The sequence below is a fragment of the Oncorhynchus masou genome, chromosome 32, assembly GCF_036934945.1.
Source record: "Oncorhynchus masou masou isolate Uvic2021 chromosome 32, UVic_Omas_1.1, whole genome shotgun sequence".
NCBI lineage: Eukaryota > Metazoa > Chordata > Actinopteri > Salmoniformes > Salmonidae > Oncorhynchus > Oncorhynchus masou.
Window position 1 is genome coordinate 5,081,235 of NC_088243.1, and position 17,912 is coordinate 5,099,146.

The 17,912-nt window shown below is 45.5% G+C and overlaps 1 protein-coding gene across 1 annotated transcript in view; it reads left to right on the forward strand.

Moving 5' to 3' along the window:
• The first annotated feature begins 1,182 nt into the window (after positions 1 to 1,182).
• The window catches only part of LOC135525493 (N-lysine methyltransferase SMYD2-A-like), a 48,852-nt gene continuing 32,122 nt past the window's right edge, over positions 1,183 to 17,912 (forward strand). The window contains exon 1 of the mRNA XM_064953165.1: positions 1,183 to 1,723. Within this exon, the coding sequence (XP_064809237.1) occupies positions 1,539 to 1,723 (185 nt within the window). The 5' untranslated portion in view covers positions 1,183 to 1,538. The remainder of the gene's footprint in view (positions 1,724 to 17,912) is intronic.

Genomic DNA, 17,912 nt, shown 5'->3' on the forward strand with positions numbered 1-17,912 from the left:
TGTGTGGTTCCCACCGTGAAGCATGGAGGTGGAGGTGTGATGTTGTTGGGGTGCTTTGCTGGTGACACTGTTTTATTTTGAATTCAAGGCACACTTAACCAGCATGGCTACCACAGCATTCTGTAGTGATACACCATCCCATCTGGTTTGCACTTAATGGGACTATCATTTGTTTTTCAACAGGACAATGACCCAACACACTTCCAGGCTGTGAAAGGGCTATTTGACCAAGAAGGAGAGTGATGGAGGGCCTCATCAGATGACCTGGCCTCCACAATCACCCAACTTCAACCCAATTGAGATGGATTGGGATGTGAAGGAAAAGCAGACAACAAGTGCTCAGCATATGTGGAAATCCTTCAAGACTGATGGAAAAGCATTCCAGGTGAAGCTGATTGAGAGAATGCCAAGAGTGTGCAAACCTGTCAAGGCAAAGGGTGGCTACTTTTAAGAATATCAAATATATTTGGATTTGTTTAACACTTATTTTGGTTACAACATGATGCCATATGTGTTATTTCATAGTTGTAATGTCTTCACTGTTATTCTACAATGTAGAAAATAGTAAATTTAAAGAAAAACCCTTGAATGAGTAGGTTTGTTCAAACTTTTGACTGGTACTGTATGTGTAGATAGTACATTTTATGTTTAGGTTTTCAATATGTCACCAACTGTTTCTGCTTATTGGCTGTTTATTAACATGCCTTGTCAATAATAAGCAGCGACAGCACCATTTTCAACTTAAGTTCTAGGAATATAAATTGAACTTTCAACATTAATGTCCAATGGTAATATACTAAATCGGATAAAAAAAACAACTGAATTTGTCCAAAAACGTGCCATGATGATATACCAGAAATCACCCAAACGGGGTTACCCTGCCTAGATAGACGACACCGTGTCGTTTCCAATGGGAGGCTAGTGAGTGTGATATTACCACAGACATACAGAACAATGAGCTTGTTATAAAACATATTTCGATATTATCTCCAGCAACATCTAAACCATTCCTCACACTGAAACTATCGGGGCATTATGCCACGTTCACTACCAAGTCGAGAAATAGGAAACTCGGACATGTCCGAAGTGCTCATTGGTTGAACGCGGCACGTGTATTACTACAACTTGTTTGTAAGTCTGAAACGTGTCGTCGTTCCGACTGGCACTTGAACGTGGCATTAAGGACCTCGGTATCCTGTAGTTCAATGTGTCGTAGTCAAGGACTGGTCGTAGAAGTGACAAGCTAACCATATGATGCTAGGCTAGTTAGCCTTGCGGTTTGCTATTGGTGAGAGGCTGTAGTCCGTGTGTGTAGCTGAAGCCAGCTAGCCAAAAGACATACAAGGAACAACGCTAGCAAGTCTGATCATTGCATTTATTTATTTTCTTTGCATAAGGACACAACCAATGTTATCTAGGTCGCTGTCTTGCTAACGTAAACACACTCGGGGTAGTCAACAAGCAAGTAAAAAACAAAACAAACAAAACGATTGCGGTAGCTAGTCACCTAGGTGAACAGACCACACACGGCATTGAAGATGAATGGCTTAATGAAGAACGAGGGAATAGCGGGGACGGAGAGGTTCGCTAGCCCGGGGAAGGGCAGGGGACTACGGGCTGTGAAGCACTTTGCTGTCGGAGACCTCGTGTTTGCCTGTCCTGCCTATTCCTACGTCCTGACGGTGAATGAGAGAGGAGCGCACTGTGAATATTGCTTCACCAGGTATGGGACTGGACAACTGTCTGAACACGACGTGTTTGTTTGTTTATATAATATCAATTTATATTTTAAGAGTAATGTTTGTGGTTCTATCAAGCTAGCTGGTCAACCTTATTCTGCATGAATAGGATATTTCTCTCTGTTGTCACCTTGATATACGGTTGTTATGTTGTTGATTTGACGACAGTAAGGTGTTCTCAAACCATACCAAAAACGTTGTAGAAATAATTCGACACGATGTTAGTCATTGACTAGAAGTGGATGTCACTCCGAACCATGTGGGTTCAGCATGGCTTTCAGCAGCTGACAAACACACAGCTGTTTCTTCTGAGAAGGCCCATTCAGTAGCATGTCGCGTTCACGTACTAGTTGAAACTAGGAAACTCGGGCATTTCCGACTTGCTAACTGGTTGTAGTTATACACGTGCCGCGTACAACGGATCATCAAGTCAGACGTTTCCGAGTTCTGACAAGTATGAGAACGCGGCATCAGGCTCAGCTTGTTGTTCTGCCAATAAGGAATTCATGAAGTTGCGTTTTGACCAATGAGGGTATATAAACCCTGGATTGCTGATGCTGTGTATTTGCCATTGAGAGGGTTTGAAGCCTCTGGTCTGCCATATTGGCACTCCCTAACAGTCATTCATAAGAATGAATGGAATTCTACAGTCCAATTCAAGGTTTAAAGGACAAAATGTACATGTATTTTTGTTGTAAAGGGGACAGTAAACATTAGTAAAAACATTTTTTTTTAAGGAAGTGGGATAGCGTATCGCTTCAGAATGCTATGGTAGTCATTCTGGTTAAGTGTGCCTTGAATTCTAAATAAATCACTGACAGTGTCACCAGGAAAGCACCATCACACCTTCTCCTCCATGCTTCACGGTGGGAACCACACATGCAAAGATCATCCAAAAATCGCACATTTGGACTCATCAGACAAAAGGACCGATTTCCACCAGTTTAATGTCCATTGCTCGTGTTTCTTGGCCCAAGCAAGTCTCTTCTTCTTATTGGTGTCCTTTAGTAGTGGTTTCTTTGCAGCAGTTCGACCATGAAGGCCTGATTCACACGGTCTCCTCTGAACAGTTGATGTTGAGGTGTGTCTGTTACTTGAACTCTGTGAAGCATTTATTTGGGCTGCAATGTCTGAGCCTGGTAACTCTAATGAACTTATCCTCTGTAGCAGAGGTAACTCTGGGTCTTCCTTTCCTGTGGCGGTCCTCATGACAGCCAGGTAACTCTAATGAACTTATCCTCTGTAGCAGAGGTAACTCTGGGTCTTCCTTTCCTGTGGTGGTCCTCATGACAGCCAGATTCATCATAGAGCTCGAGGGTTTTTGCGATGCCACTTGAAGAAACTTTAAAAGTTATTGGAATTTTGCGTATTGACTGACCTTCATGTCTTAAAGTAATGATGGACTGTCATTTCTCTTTGCTTATTTGAGCTGTTCTTGCCATAATATGGACTTGGTCTTTTACCAAATAGGGCTATCTTCTGTATACCACCCCTACCTTATTGGTTGAGAGAATGCCAAGAGTGTGCAAAGCTGGGTGGCTATTTTGAAGAATCTCAAATATTAAATATATTTTGATTTGTTTAACACTTTTTTTGTTTGTTTTTGGTTACTACATGATTCCATATGTGTTATTTCATAGTTTTGATGTCTTCACTATTATTCTACAATGTAGAACATAGTGAAAATAAAGAAAAACCGTGAATGAGTTGGCGTGTCCGAACGTTTGACTGGTACTGTTTATGGAATGCTTTCTGAAGAGGCATGCTTCTCAGCGACTCCCTCATTTATACCAAAGATTATCACATACACATGGTTAGCTGATGTTATTGGTCACATGGTTAGCTGATGTTATTGGTCACATGGTTAGCAGATGTTATTGGTCACATGGTTAGCAGATGTTAATGGTCACACGGTTAGCAGATGTTAATGGTCACACGGTTAGCAGATGTTATTGGTCACATGGTTAGCAGATGTTAATGGTCACATGGTTAGCAGATGTTATTGGTCACATGGTTAGCAGATGTTAATGGTCACATGGTTAGCAGATGTTATTGGTCACATGGTTAGCAGATGTTAATGGTCACATGGTTAGCAGATGTTAATGGTCACATGGTTAGCAGATGTTAATGGTCACATGGTTAGCAGATGTTAATGGTCACATGGTTAGCAGATGTTAATGGTCACATGGTTAGCAGATGTTAATGGTCACATGGTTAGCAGATGTTAATGGTCACATGGTTAGCAGATGTTAATGTGAGTGTAGGGAAATGCTTGTGCTTCTAGTTCCCGACAGTGCAGCAATATCTAACATGTCATCGAACAATTCCACAACTACTACCTAATACACACATATCTAAGTAAAGGAATGGAATAAGAATATATAAACATATAAATATATGGATGAGCAATGACAGAGCGACATAGGCAAGATGGTATAAAATACAGTATGAAGATATGAGAAATGCAAGATATGTAGACATTATTAAAGTGACTAGTGATCCATTTATTAGTGGCCAATGATTTCAAGTCTGTATGTAGGCAGCAGCCTCTCTGTGTTAGTAATGGCTGTTTAACAGTTTGGTGGCCTTGAGATAGAAGCTATTTTTCAATCTCTCGGTCCCAGTTTTGATGCACCTGTACTGACCTCTCCTTTTGGGTGGTAGCGGTGTGAATAGACAGTGGCTCGGGGGGGGGTTGTTGTCCTTGATTCTTTTTTTGTTTGACCTTCCTGTGACATCGGGTGCTGTAGGTGTCCTGGAGGGCAGGTAGTTTGCCCCCGGTGATGCGGTGTGCAGACCGCACCAGCCTCATATCACCACCCATATAATATCTATTATAGTGACAAGATAGCCGAGTGACCGCTCTAACAATGGAAATACATGTCCTCAATTATTGAAGGCAGGCGAGATCAGGTATCATTTTGGTATTTATTAGGGATCACACATTAGCTGCTGTCACGTAATTTGACACGCTCGGAGACCATACAAAAAAGGGTCTCATCTCACGCGGACAGATTTTGCACGGAGTAAGTCCATTCGCTTCGCCTCTTCCTCAATGTTTACACTCAGTTGAAGGATAAACACACACACATAGTTTGCTTTCAGTTGGGTTTCCCAAAAGCATCGTAGCAATAAGATCATCTTAATTCCATTGAAACAAAATGGAGGAGCGAGACAGACATCTCTCTCTATTTTCTCTCCTCTTTTCTCTCTTTCAGCTATTTGAAGCTGCTGTACAAAAGTGAAAGACATTAAAAAACAAAACTTTCTCTCTCTGACACGCCCTCTCTGTCTCTCTGACACGCCCTCTCTGTCTCTCTGACACGCCCTCTCTGTCTCTCTGACACGCCCTCTCGGTCTCTCTGACACGCCCTCTCTGTCTCTCTGACTGACACACGCCCTCTCTGTCTCTCAATTCAATTTAAGGGGCTTTATTGGCATGGGAAACATATGTTTACACTGCCAAAGCAAGTGAGGTAGATAATAGACAAAAGTGAAGTAAACAATAAATAATTAACAAACATTACTCACAGAATTTCCAAAAGAATAAAGACATTTTCAAATGTCATACAGTCATTCAGTGTTGTAACGATGTGCAAATGGTTAAAAGTACAAAAGGGGAAAGTAATTAAACACTAAATATGGGTTGATTTTTATCATGATGTTTGTTCTTCACTGGTTGCCCTTTTTCTTGTGGCAACAGGTCACACATCTTGCTGCTGTGATGGCACACTGGAATTACATTTACATTTAAGTCATTTGGCAGACGCTCTTATCCAGAGCGACTTACAAATTGGTGAATTCACCTTATGACATCCAGTGGAACAGCCACTTTACAATAGTGCATCTAAATCATTTAAGGGGGGGGGTGAGAAGGATTACTTTATCCTATCCTAGGTATTCCTTAAAGAGGTGGGGTTTCAGGTGTCTCCGGAAGGTGGTGATTGACTCCGCTGTCCTGGCGTCGTGAGGGAGTTTGTTCCACCATTGGGGGCCAGAGCAGCGAACAGTTTTGACTGGGCTGAGCGGGAACTGTACTTTCTCAGTGGTAGGGAGGCGAGCAGGCCAGAGGTGGATGAACGCAGTGCCCTTGTTTGGGTGTAGGGCCTGATCAGAGCCTGGAGGTACTGCGGTGCCGTTCCCCTCACAGCTCCGTAGGCAAGCACCATGGTCTTGTAGCGGATGCGAGCTTCAACTGGAAGCCAGTGGAGAGAGCGGAGGGGCGGGGTGACGTGAGAGAACTTGGGAAGGTTGAACACCAGACGGGCTGCGGCGTTCTGGATGAGTTGTAGGGGTTTAATGGCACAGGCAGGGAGCCCAGCCAACAGCGAGTTGCAGTAATCCAGACGGGAGATGACAAGTGCCTGGATTAGGACCTGCGCCGCTTCCTGTGTGAGGCAGGGTCGTACTCTGCGGATGTTGTAGAGCATGAACCTACAGGAACGGGCCACCGCCTTGATGTTAGTTGAGAACGACAGGGTGTTGTCCAGGATCACGCCAAGGTTCTTAGCGCTCTGGGAGGAGGACACAATGGAGGTGTCAACCGTGATGGCGAGATCATGGGAGGAAGAGCAGTTCCATCTTGCCGAGGTTCAGCTTGAGGTGGTGATCCGTCATCCACACTGATATGTCTGCCAGACATGCAGAGATGCGATTCGCCACCTGGTCATCAGAAGGGGGAAAGGAGAAGATTAATTGTGTGTCGTCTGCATAGCAATGATAGGAGAGACCATGTGAGGTTATGACAGAGCCAAGTGACTTGGTGTATAGCGAGAATAGGAGAGGGCCTAGAACAGAGCCCTGGGGGACACCAGTGGTGAGAGCGCGTGGCGAGGAGACAGATTCTCGCCACGCCACCGGTAGGAGCGACCTGTCAGGTAGGACGCAATCCAAGCGTGGGCCGCGCCGGAGATGCCCAACTCGGAGAGGGTGGAGAGGAGGATCTGATGGTTCACAGTATCGAAGGCAGCCGATAGGTCCAGAAGGATGAGAGCAGAGGAGAGAGAGTTAGCTTTAGCAGTGCGGAGCGCCTCCGTGATACAGAGAAGAGCACTCAGTTGAATGACTAGTCTTGAAACCTGACTGATTTGGATGAAGAAGGTCATTCTGAGAGAGATAGCGGGAGAGCTGGCCAAGGACGGCACGTTCAAGAGTTTTGGAGAGAAAAGAAAGAAGGGATACTGGTCTGTAGTTGTTGACATCGGAGGGATCGAGTGTAGGTTTTTTCAGAAGGGGTGCAACTCTCGCTCTCTTGAAGACTGAAGGGACGTAGCCAGCGGTCAGGGATGAGTTGATGAGCGAGGTGAGGTAAGGGAGAAGGTCTCCGGAAATGGTCTGGAGAAGAGAGGAGGGGATAGGGTCAAGCGGGCAGGTTGTTGGGCGGCCGGCCGTCACAAGAAGCGAGATTTCATCTGGAGAGAGAGGGGAGAAAGAGGTCAGAGCACAGGGTAGGGCAGTGTGAGCAGAACCAGCGGTGTCGTTTGACTTAGCAAACGAGGATCGGATGTCGTCGACCTTCTTTTCAAAATGGTTGACGAAGTCATCTGCAGAGAGGGAGGGGGGGGGAGGGGGAGGAGGATTCAGGAGGGAGGAGAAGGATTCAGGAGGGAGGAGAAGGTGGCAAAGAGCTTCCTAGGGTTAGAGGCAGATGCTTGGAATTTAGAGTGGTAGAAAGTGGCTTTAGCAGCAGAGACAGAGGAGGAAAATGTAGAGAGGAGGGAGTGAAAGGATGCCAGGTCCGCAGGGAGGCGAGTTTTCCTCCATTTCCGCTCGGCTGCCCGGAGCCCTGTTCTGTGAGCTCGCAATGAGTCGTCGAGCCACGGAGCGGGAGGGGAGGACCGAGCCGGCCTGGAGGATAGGGGACATAGAGAGTCAAAGGATGCAGAAAGGGAAGAGAGGAGGGTTGAGGAGGCAGAATCAGGAGATAGGTTGGAGAAGGTTTGAGCAGAGGGAAGAGATGATAGGATGGAAGAGGAGAGAGTAGCGGGGAGAGAGAGCGAAGGTTGGGACGGCGCGATACCATCCGAGTAGGGGCAGTGTGGGAAGTGTTGGATGAGAGCGAGAGGGAAAAGGATACAAGGTAGTGGTCGGAGACTTGGAGGGGAGTTGCAATGAGGTTAGTGGAAGAACAGCATCTAGTAAAGATGAGGTCGAGCGTATTGCCTGCCTTGTGAGTAGGGGGGAAGGTGAGAGGGTGAGGTCAAAAGAGGAGAGGAGTGGAAAGAAGGAGGCAGAGAGGAATGAGTCAAAGGTAGACGTGGGGAGGTTAAAGTCGCCCAGGACTGTGAGAGGTGAGCCGTCCTCAGGAAAGGAGCTTATCAAGGCATCAAGCTCATTGATGAACTCTCCGAGGGAACCTGGAGGGCGATAAATGATAAGGATGTTAAGCTTGAAAGGGCTGGTAACTGTGACAGCATGGAATTCAAAGGAGGCGATAGACATATGGGTAAGGGGAGAAAGAGAGAATGACCACTTGGGAGAGATGAGGATCCCGGTGCCACCACCCCGCTGACCAGAAGCTCTCGGGGTGTGCGAGAACACGTGTGCGGACGAAGAGAGAGCAGTAGGAGTAGCTGTGTTATCTGTGGTGATCCATGTTTCCGTCAGTGCCAAGAAGTCGAGGGACTGGAGGGAGGCATAGGCTGAGATGAACTCTGCCTTGTTGGCCGCAGATCGGCAGTTCCAGAGGCTACCGGAGACCTGGAACTCCACGTGGGTCGTGCGTGCTGGGACCACCAGATTAGGGTGGCCGCGGCCACGCGGTGTGGAGCGTTTGTATGGTCTGTGCAGAGAGGAGAGAACAGGGATAGATAGACACATAGTTGACAGGCTACAGAAGAGGCTACGCTAATGCAAAGGAGATTGGAATGACAAGTGGACTACACGTCTCGAATGTTCAGAAAGTTAAGCTTACGTAGCAAGAATCTTATTGACTAAAATGATTGAAATGATACAGTACTGCTGGAGTAGGCTAGCTGGTAGTGGCTGCGTTGTTGACTTTGTAGGCTAGCTGGCAGTGGCTGCGTTGTTGACACTACACTAATCAAGTCGTTCCGTCGAGTGTAATAGTTTCTACAGTGCTGCTATTCGGGGGCTAGCTGACCTGGAATTTCACACAATAGATATGGGGATTTTATTTGTTTTTTAAATTTATTTGTGGATCTGTGTAATCTGAGGGAAATATGTCTCTCTGATATGGTCATACATTTGGGCAGGAGGTTAGGAAGGGCAGCTCAGTTTCCACCCCATTTTGTGGGCTGTGTGCACATAGCCTGTCTTCTCTTGAGAGCCAGGTCTGCCTACGGGGACCTTTCTCAATAGCAAGGCTAAGCTCACTGTCGAACTGTGCCGGAGAGGATGGCAAATGTTTTACGTGCTCCTAACCAACTGCTATTTAGTTCGTTTTTTTTGCGTTGTTTAACTTATTTTTGTTTTTTTTGTAACTGATTTTGTACATAATGTTGCTGCTACTGTCTCTTATGACCGAAAAATAACTTCTGGACATCAGAACAGCGATTACTCGACACGGACTGGAAGGAGAGTTTTCCTTTAACGAGTCCGACGTGAAGGATATACTGCTTTCTCGGGAACAGGCCCAAATCCCTGTCATTTCCTGGAAGAGAAGAGTGAAGGCGGCAGAGGTCGGGCTCCCGTATAAGAATTCGTAGGCGAGCGAGTAAACCCCCACTTCCATCCTTATTGGCTATTGTGAAATCATTGGATAATAAAATCAACAACTGTAATCTTATGTTTCACCAAGTCGTGGCTGAACGACGACACGGATAATATAGAACTGGTGGGACTTTCCATGCACCGGCAGAACAGAGAAGCTACATGTGGTAAGACGAGGGGTAGGGGGTGTGTGTGTGTCTATTTGTCGATAACAGTTGGTGTGTTGTCTAAAAAAAAAAAAAAAAAAAAAAAAAAAAAAAAAAAAAAAAAAAAAAAAAAAAAAAAAAAAGCAAGCATTTCGCTACACTCGCACTAACCATGTGTATGTGACAAATACATTTGATTTAATATTAAAGAAGTCTAGAGGTATTGCTCGCCTGAGGTAGAGTACCTCATGATAAGCTGTAGACCACACTATCTACCAAGAGAGTTCTCATCTATATTATTCGTAGCCGTCTATTTACCACCACAAACTGATCCTGGCACTAAGACCTCAACCAACTGTATATAAGACCGCACTCAGCCAACTGTATATAAGACCGCACTCAGCCAGCTGTATATAAGACCGCACTCAGCCAGCTGTATATAAGACCGCACTCAGCCAACTGTATATAAGACCGCACTCAGCCAGCTCTATAAGGCCATAAGCAGAACATGCTCATCCTGAAGCGGCGCTCCTAGTGGCCGGGGACGTTAATGCAGGCAAACTTAGATCTGTTTTACCTCATTTCTACCAGCATTTCACATGTGCAACCAGAGGGGGAAAAAAAAGTCTAGATCACCTTTACTCCACACACAGACATGTACAAAGCTATCTCTCTATTTTGAAAATTTTACCATAATTATATCCTCCTGATTCCTGCTTACAAGCAAAAAATTAAAGCAGGAAGTACCAGTGACTTGCTCAATACAGAAGGGGTCAGATGACGCGGATGCTACGCTACAGGACTATTTTGCTAGCACAGACTGGAATATGTTCCGGGACTCAGCCAATGGCATTGAGGAGTATACCACCTCAGTCATCGGCTTCATCAATCAGTGCATCAACGACGTCTTCCCCACTTTGACCGTACGTACATATCCCAATCAGAAGCCATGGATTACAGGCAACACCCGCATCAACTGTTCTGCATGTGATTATTATTATTTGACCATGCTGGTCATTTATGAACATTTTAACATCTTGGCCATGTTCTGTTGTAATCTCCACCTGGCACAGCCAGAAGCGGACTGGCCACTCCACATAGCCTGGTTCCTCTCTAGGTTTCTTCCTAGGTTTGGGCCTTTCTAGGGAGTTTTTCCTAGCCACCGTGCTTCTACACCTGCATTGCTTGCTGTTTTAGGCTGGGTGGCTGTACAGCACTTTGATATATCAGCTGATGTACAAAGGGCTCTATAAATACATTTGATTTGATATTATCAAGCTAAAGGCTAGAGCTACCACTTTCAAGGAGCGGGACACTAATTCGGATGCTCATAAGAAATCCCACTCTGCACTCAGACGAACCATCAAACGGACAAAGCGTCAATACAGGATTAAGATTGAATCCGACTACATTGGCTCTGACGCTCGTCGGATGTGGCAGGGCTAAAACGTTTACGGACTAGAAAAGGAATCGCAGACGCGAGCTGCCCAATGACGCTAGCCTACCAGATGAGCTAAACGCCTTCATCAAAAAAGTTAGCTTATAACGGTGAACCTTTTTCTGTGGGATACACAAGGTATTTCTAGGTATTGTGACATATTTTCGTTAACTTCTTGGTGACTGGGGCAGTGTTGAGTAGCTTGGATGAATAAGGTGCCCAAAGTAAACTGCCTGCTACTCAGGCCCAGTTGCTAATATATGCATATTATTAGTAGTATTTGGATAGAAAACACTCTGAAGTTTCTAAAACTGTTTGAATGATGTCTGTGAGTATAACAGGTGAAAACCTGAGAAAAATCCAACCAGGAAGTGGGAAATCTGAGGCTTGTAGGTTTTCAAAGCTTGGCCTATCGAAAACACAGTGTCTATGGGGTCATTTTTCACTTCCTAAGGCTTCCATGTTTGAGAAATATGATTTATGAGATTTATGTTTCGTATTTGCAATTTCATTGGCTGTTGGCGAGGGGTTCCGTTGGCGGAACGGGCTTAAACTACCCCCAATTCAATGGAATTGCAACCCTCTGCAAGTACAGTGCATTCTTCCATCACATGTACAGCTGATTCTCAAGTTCTTGCACACTACTGAGATGCTATTGAGCCCACACTACTACACTGTCTGAGCCAAGGACGACATGCTTTCTGGTAAGTTTTAATTACAATACTGGGTGGGGTGAATATATTTTATATTACATACTTAGATTTTTTTTTAACTAGTAAATAGTAGCCTACAGCAAAGTGTGTTTTTTAAATTGTGTATAATTGTTAACAATTTCTCTTAGTTTTTGCTACCATGTGGGTTTTTAGCTTTCTGAGTGTTAATTCACCTGTTTCCATACAGCAAGAAAAAGTATTGGTACCTCGAGTGTTTTTTTTTTTTTGGAGATGCGATCAATATTCAATATTTTCATCCCATATGAAGAGTCAACTCGTTTAATGAAATTTCAATCTGTAACTAAATTGTTTAAAAATGTATATTTTGGAAGGATTTAACCATTTGCAATTATGTCTACTTATGGTAAGGTAAAAATTTTCTGTCTCCATATTATAAATAATATAAAATATAAGTAAATATATTCAATGCAATACATAATAATCTACATTTTAAATGGTATTAATATTAATTACCATATATTCCTGTTAATTCATTAATTTAATTTATAAATAATATAAAATATAAGTAAATATATTCAATGCAATACATAATAATCTACATTTTAAATGGTATTAATATTAATTACCATATATTCCCGTTAATTCATTAATTTAATTTATAAATAATATAAAATATAAGTAAATATATTCAATGCAATACATAATAATCTACATTTTAAATGGTATTAATATTAATTACCATATATTCCAAGTTAATTCATTAATTTAATTTATAAATAATATAAAATATAAGTAAATATATTCAATGCAATACATAATAATCTACATTTTAAATGGTATTAATATGAATTACCATATTAATATAAATTTGCATATATTCCTGTTAATTAACACGGAAAGGTTCCACCTCTGAATATTACCCAACATGCAACACTGAACCATGCATGAAAGCATTAGCTGTGTGATAAAACTCTCGGAAGCCGATGTGAGCAAGACCTTTTAACAGGTCATCATTCACAAAGCCGCAGGGCCTGACGGATTACCAGGACGTATATTCAAAACATGCGCGGAACAACTGGCAAGTGTCTTCACTGACCTTTTCAACCTCTCCCTGACTGAGTCTGTAACACCTACATGTTTCAAGCAGACCACCATAGTCCCTGTGCCCAAGGAAGCGAAGGTTACCAGCCTAAATGATTACCGCTATGAAGTGATTTGAAAGGCTGGTCACGGCTCACATCAACAGCATCCTCCAGGATACCCTAGACCCACTCCAATTCGCGTACCGCCCCAAAAGATCCATAGTTGACGCAATCTCACTATACACTGCCCATTCCCAACTGGACAAAAGGAGCACCTATGTGAGAATGCTGTTCATTGACTACAGCTCAGCGTTCAACTCCATAGTGCCCACGAAGCTCATTACTAAGCTAAGGACTCTGGGACTAAACACCTCCCTCTGCAAGTGGATCCTTGACTTCCTGACGAGCCGCACCCATGTGGTAAGAGTAGGCAACTGCCACGCTGACCCTTAACACTGGGGCCCCTCAGGGGTGTGTACTTAGTCCCCTCCTGTACTCCCTGTGTACCCACAACTGCGTCGCCAAACATGACTCCAACACCATCATTAAGTTTGCTGACAACACAACAGTGGTAGGCCTGATCACCGACAACAATGAGACCGCCTATAGGAAGGAGGTCAGAGTGTGTTGCCAGGACAACGACCTCTCTCTCAATGTGAGCAAGACAAAGGAGGTGATCGTGGACTACAGGAAAAGGCGTGTTGAACAGGCCCCCATTAACATCGATGGGGCTATAGTGGAGTGGGTCGAGAGTTTCGTGTCCACATCAAGGACACGGTCCAAACACACCAAGATGGTCCTTAAGAAGGCACAACCTTCTCCCCCTCAGGAGACTGAAAAGATTTGACATGGGTCCCTAGATCCTCAGCAAGTTCTACAGCTGCACCATCGAGGGCATCCTGACCTGTTGCCAAGCAGTTGCCATACCAGGCAGTGATGCATCTGACCGCAAGCTGCTGCAGAGGGTAGTGCGTACGGCCCAGTACATCACTGGGACCAAGCTTCCTGTCATCCAGGACCTATATAATATGGCGGTGTCAGAGGAAAGCTCATAAAATTGGTTGAGACTCCAGTCACCCAAGTCGTAGACTGTTTTCTCTGCTACTGCTGCACGGTAAGTGGTACCGGAGCACCAGGTCTAGGACCAAAAGGCTCCTTAACAGTTTCTACCCCCAAGACTCCTGAACAATTTAATCAAATGGCCACTGGACTATTTGCACTGACCCCCCCCCCCCCCTCACTTCACACCTACCTACATGTACAAATTACCTCAACTAACCTGTACCACCACACACTGACTCGGTACCCATAGCCTCGTTATTCTTATTTTGTGTTCATTTGTATATTTTTTTTATGTTAGTTTATTTGGTAAATATTTTCTTAACCAAAAGTGATGTTCTAGAAATAGAGTTAAGGTCTACCTACACCTGTTGAATTCGCCTATACATAGATTTGAGTCTGTACATAGTCAAAGTTTTCCTTCATTTTGGGTCAATCACTGCGGTCAGGTATTCTGCCGCTGTGTACTCTCTGTTTAGGGCCAAATAGCATTCTAGTTTGCTCGGTGTAAATTGTTTCCAATGTGTCAAGTAATTATCTTTTAGTTTTCTCATGATTTGGTTGTGTTAATTGTGTTGCTGTCCTGGGCGTCTGTTTGTGTTTGAACAGATCCCCAGGACCAGCTTGCTTCGGGGACTCTTCTCCAGGTTCATTTCTCTGTAGGTGATGGCTTTGTTATGGAAGGTTTGGGAATCGCTTCCTTTTAGGTGGTTGTAGAATTTAACGTCTCTTTTCTGGATTTTGATAATTAGCGGGTATCATGCGTTACTTCAGTATAATTTTTGGTATATTCGACATGCAGAGTCTCAATTGGGTGTTTGTTATTTTGTGAGTTCTTGGTTGGTGAGCGTACCACAGACTGCAATGGGCTCTATAATGGATTCAAGTATTGTTTTTAGCCAGATCCTAATTGGTATGTTGAATTTTATGTTCCTTTTGATGGCATAGAAGGCTCTTCTTGCCTTGTCTCTCAGCTCGTTCACAGCTTTGTGGAAGTTACCTATGGTGCTCATGTTTAGGCCAAGGTATGTATCGTTTTTTGTGTGCTCTTGGGCAACGGTTCCTAGATGGAATTTGTATTTGTGGTCTTGGCAACGGGACCTTTTTGGAAAACCGTTATGTTTGTCTTACTGAGATTTACTGTCAGGCCCAGGTCTGACCGAATCTGTGCAGTATATCTAGGTGCTGCAGTAGGTCCTCCTTGGTTGGTGACAGAAGCACCAGATCATCAGCAAACCGTAGACATTTGACTTCAGATTCTAGTAGGGTGAGGCCGGGTGCTGCAGACTGTTCTAGTACCCGTGCCAATTTGTTGATATATATGTTGAAGAGGGTGGGGCTTAAGCTGCATCCCTGTCTCACCCCACTGCCCTGTTCTGCCCTGAAAGTACCCTGAAATCCCAATTCTCTTCAATGCTTCTCAACGAGGAAGATTTGGTTTCGTTTCTGAATTTATTGGAATTACATTGACCCAGCCTTGGTCTTGTATGGTCTGAAGGCTACAGGCTGAGACCTAGAGTGTATCGGAACCTGCTTTAGTTAGTGACACACCGTGAGGCTGAGCGAGCGGAGCGGAACCTGCTTTAGTTAGTGACACACCGTGAGGCTAAGAGAGTGTAGCGGAACCTGCTTTAGTTAGTGACACACCGTGAGACTGAGAGAGCGGAGCGGAACCTGCTTTAGTTAGTGACACACCGTGAGGCTAAGAGAGTGTAGCGGAACCTGCTTTAGTTAGTGACACACCGTGAGGCTAAGAGAGTGTAGCGGAACCTGCTTTAGTTAGTGACACACCGTGAGGCTAAGAGAGTGTAGCGGAACCTGCTTTAGTTAGTGACACACTGTGAGGCTAAGAGAGTGTAGCGGAACCTGCTTTAGTTAGTGACACACCGTGAGTCTGAGAGAGTGTAGCGGAACCTGCTTTAGTTTGTGACACACCGTGAGACTGAGAGAGTGTAGCGGAACCTGCTTTAGTTTGTGACACACCGTGAGGCTGAGAGAGTGTAGCGGAACCTGCTTTAGTTAGTGACACACTGTGAGACTGAGAGAGTGTGTAGCTGAGAGAGTGTAGCGGAACCTGCTTTAGTTAGTGACACACCGTGAGGCTGAGAGAGTGTAGCGGAACCTGCTTTAGTTTGTGACACACCGTGAGGCTGAGAGAGCGGAGCGGAACCTGCTTTAGTTAGTGACACACTGTGAGACTGAGAGAGCGGAGCGGAACCTGCTTTAGTTTGTGACACACCGTGAGGCTGAGAGAGCGGAGCGGAACCTGCTTTAGTTAGTGACACACTGTGAGACTGAGCGAGCGGAGCGGAACCTGCTTTAGTTTGTGACACACCGTGAAGCTGAGAGAGCGGAGCGGAACCTGCTTTAGTTTGTGACACACCGTGAAGCTGAGAGAGCGGAGCGGAACCTGCTTTAGTTTGTGACACACCGTGAGGCTGAGAGAGCGGAGCGGAACCTGCTTTAGTTTGTGACACACCGTGAGGCTGAGAGGAGCGGAGGCGGAACCTGCTTTAGTTTGTGACACACCGTGAGTTTGTGCTGTGAGGCTAAGACCGGAGCAGAACCTGCTTTAGTTTGTGACACACCGTGAGGCTGAGAGAGCGGAGGGAACCTGCTTTAGTTTGTGACACACCGTGAGGCTGAGAAGCGGAACCTGCTTTAGTTTGTGACACACCGTGAAGCTGAGCTGAAGCTGAGAGAGCGGAGCAGAACCTGCTTTAGTTTGTGACACACCGTGAGGCTGAGAGGGAGGGGAACCTGCTTTAGTTTGACACACCGTGAGGCTGAGAGCGGAGCGGAACCTGCTTTAGTTTGTGACACACCGTGAGGCTGAGCGGAGCGGAACCTGCTTTAGTTTTTGTGACACACCGTGAGAGAGCGGAGCGGAACCTGCTTTAGTTTGTGACACACTGAGAGGCTGAGCGGAGCAGAACCTGCTTTAGTTTGTGACTCACCGTGAGGCTGAGCGAGCTGAGTTTGTTGTGAGGCTGAGCGGAGGAGCGGAACCTGCTTTAGTTTGTGACTCACCGTGAGGCTGAGCGACGGAGCAGAACCTGCTTTAGTTTGTTGTGAGGCTGAGCGACTGAACCTGCTTTAGTTTGTGACACACCGTGAGGCTGAGAGAGCGGAGCGGAACCTGCTGTTTGTGACACACTGTTGAGTTGCTTTAGTTAGTGACACACCGTGAAGCTGAGAGAGCGGAGCGGAACCTGCTTTAGTTTGTGACACACTGTGAGACTGAGCGACGGAACTGCTTTAGTTAGTGACACACTGTGAGACTGAGCGAGCGGAGCGGAACCTGCTTTAGTTTGTGACACACCGTGAGGCTGAGAGAGTGTAGCGGAACCTGCTTTAGTTAGTGACACACTGTGAGACTGAGCGAGCGGAGCGGAACCTGCTTTAGTTTGTGACACACCGTGAGGCTAAGAGAGCGGAGGGGAACCTGCTTTAGTTTGTGACACACTGTGAGGCTAAGAGAGCGGAGGGGAACCTGCTTTAGTTTGTGACACACTGTGAGGCTAAGAGAGCGGAGGGGAACCTGCTTTAGTTTGTGACACACCGTGAGGCTGAGAGAGCGGAGCGGAACCTGCTTTAGTTTGTGACACACCGTGAAGCTGAGAGAGCGGAGCGGAACCTGCTTTAGTTTGTGACACACCGTGAAGCTGAGAGAGCGGAGCGGAACCTGCTTTAGTTTGTGACACACCGTGAGGCTAAGAGAGCGGAGCGGAACCTGCTTTAGTTTGTGACTCACCGTGAGGCTGAGCGACCGGAGCAGAACCTGCTTTAGTTTGTGACTCACCGTGAGGCTGAGCGACCGGAGCAGAACCTGCTTTAGTTTGTTGTGAGGCTGAGCGACCGGAGCGGAACCTGCTTTAGTTTGTGACACACCGTGAGGCTGAGAGAGCGGAGCGGAACCTGCTTTAGTTTGTGACACACTGTGAGACTGAGAGAGCGGAGCGGAACCTGCTTTAGTTTGTGACACACCGTGAGGCTGAGAGAGCGGAGGGGAACCTGCTTTAGTTTGTGACACACCGTGAGGCTGAGTGAGCGGAGGGGAACCTGCTTTAGTTTGTGACACACCGTGAGACTGAGAGAGCGGA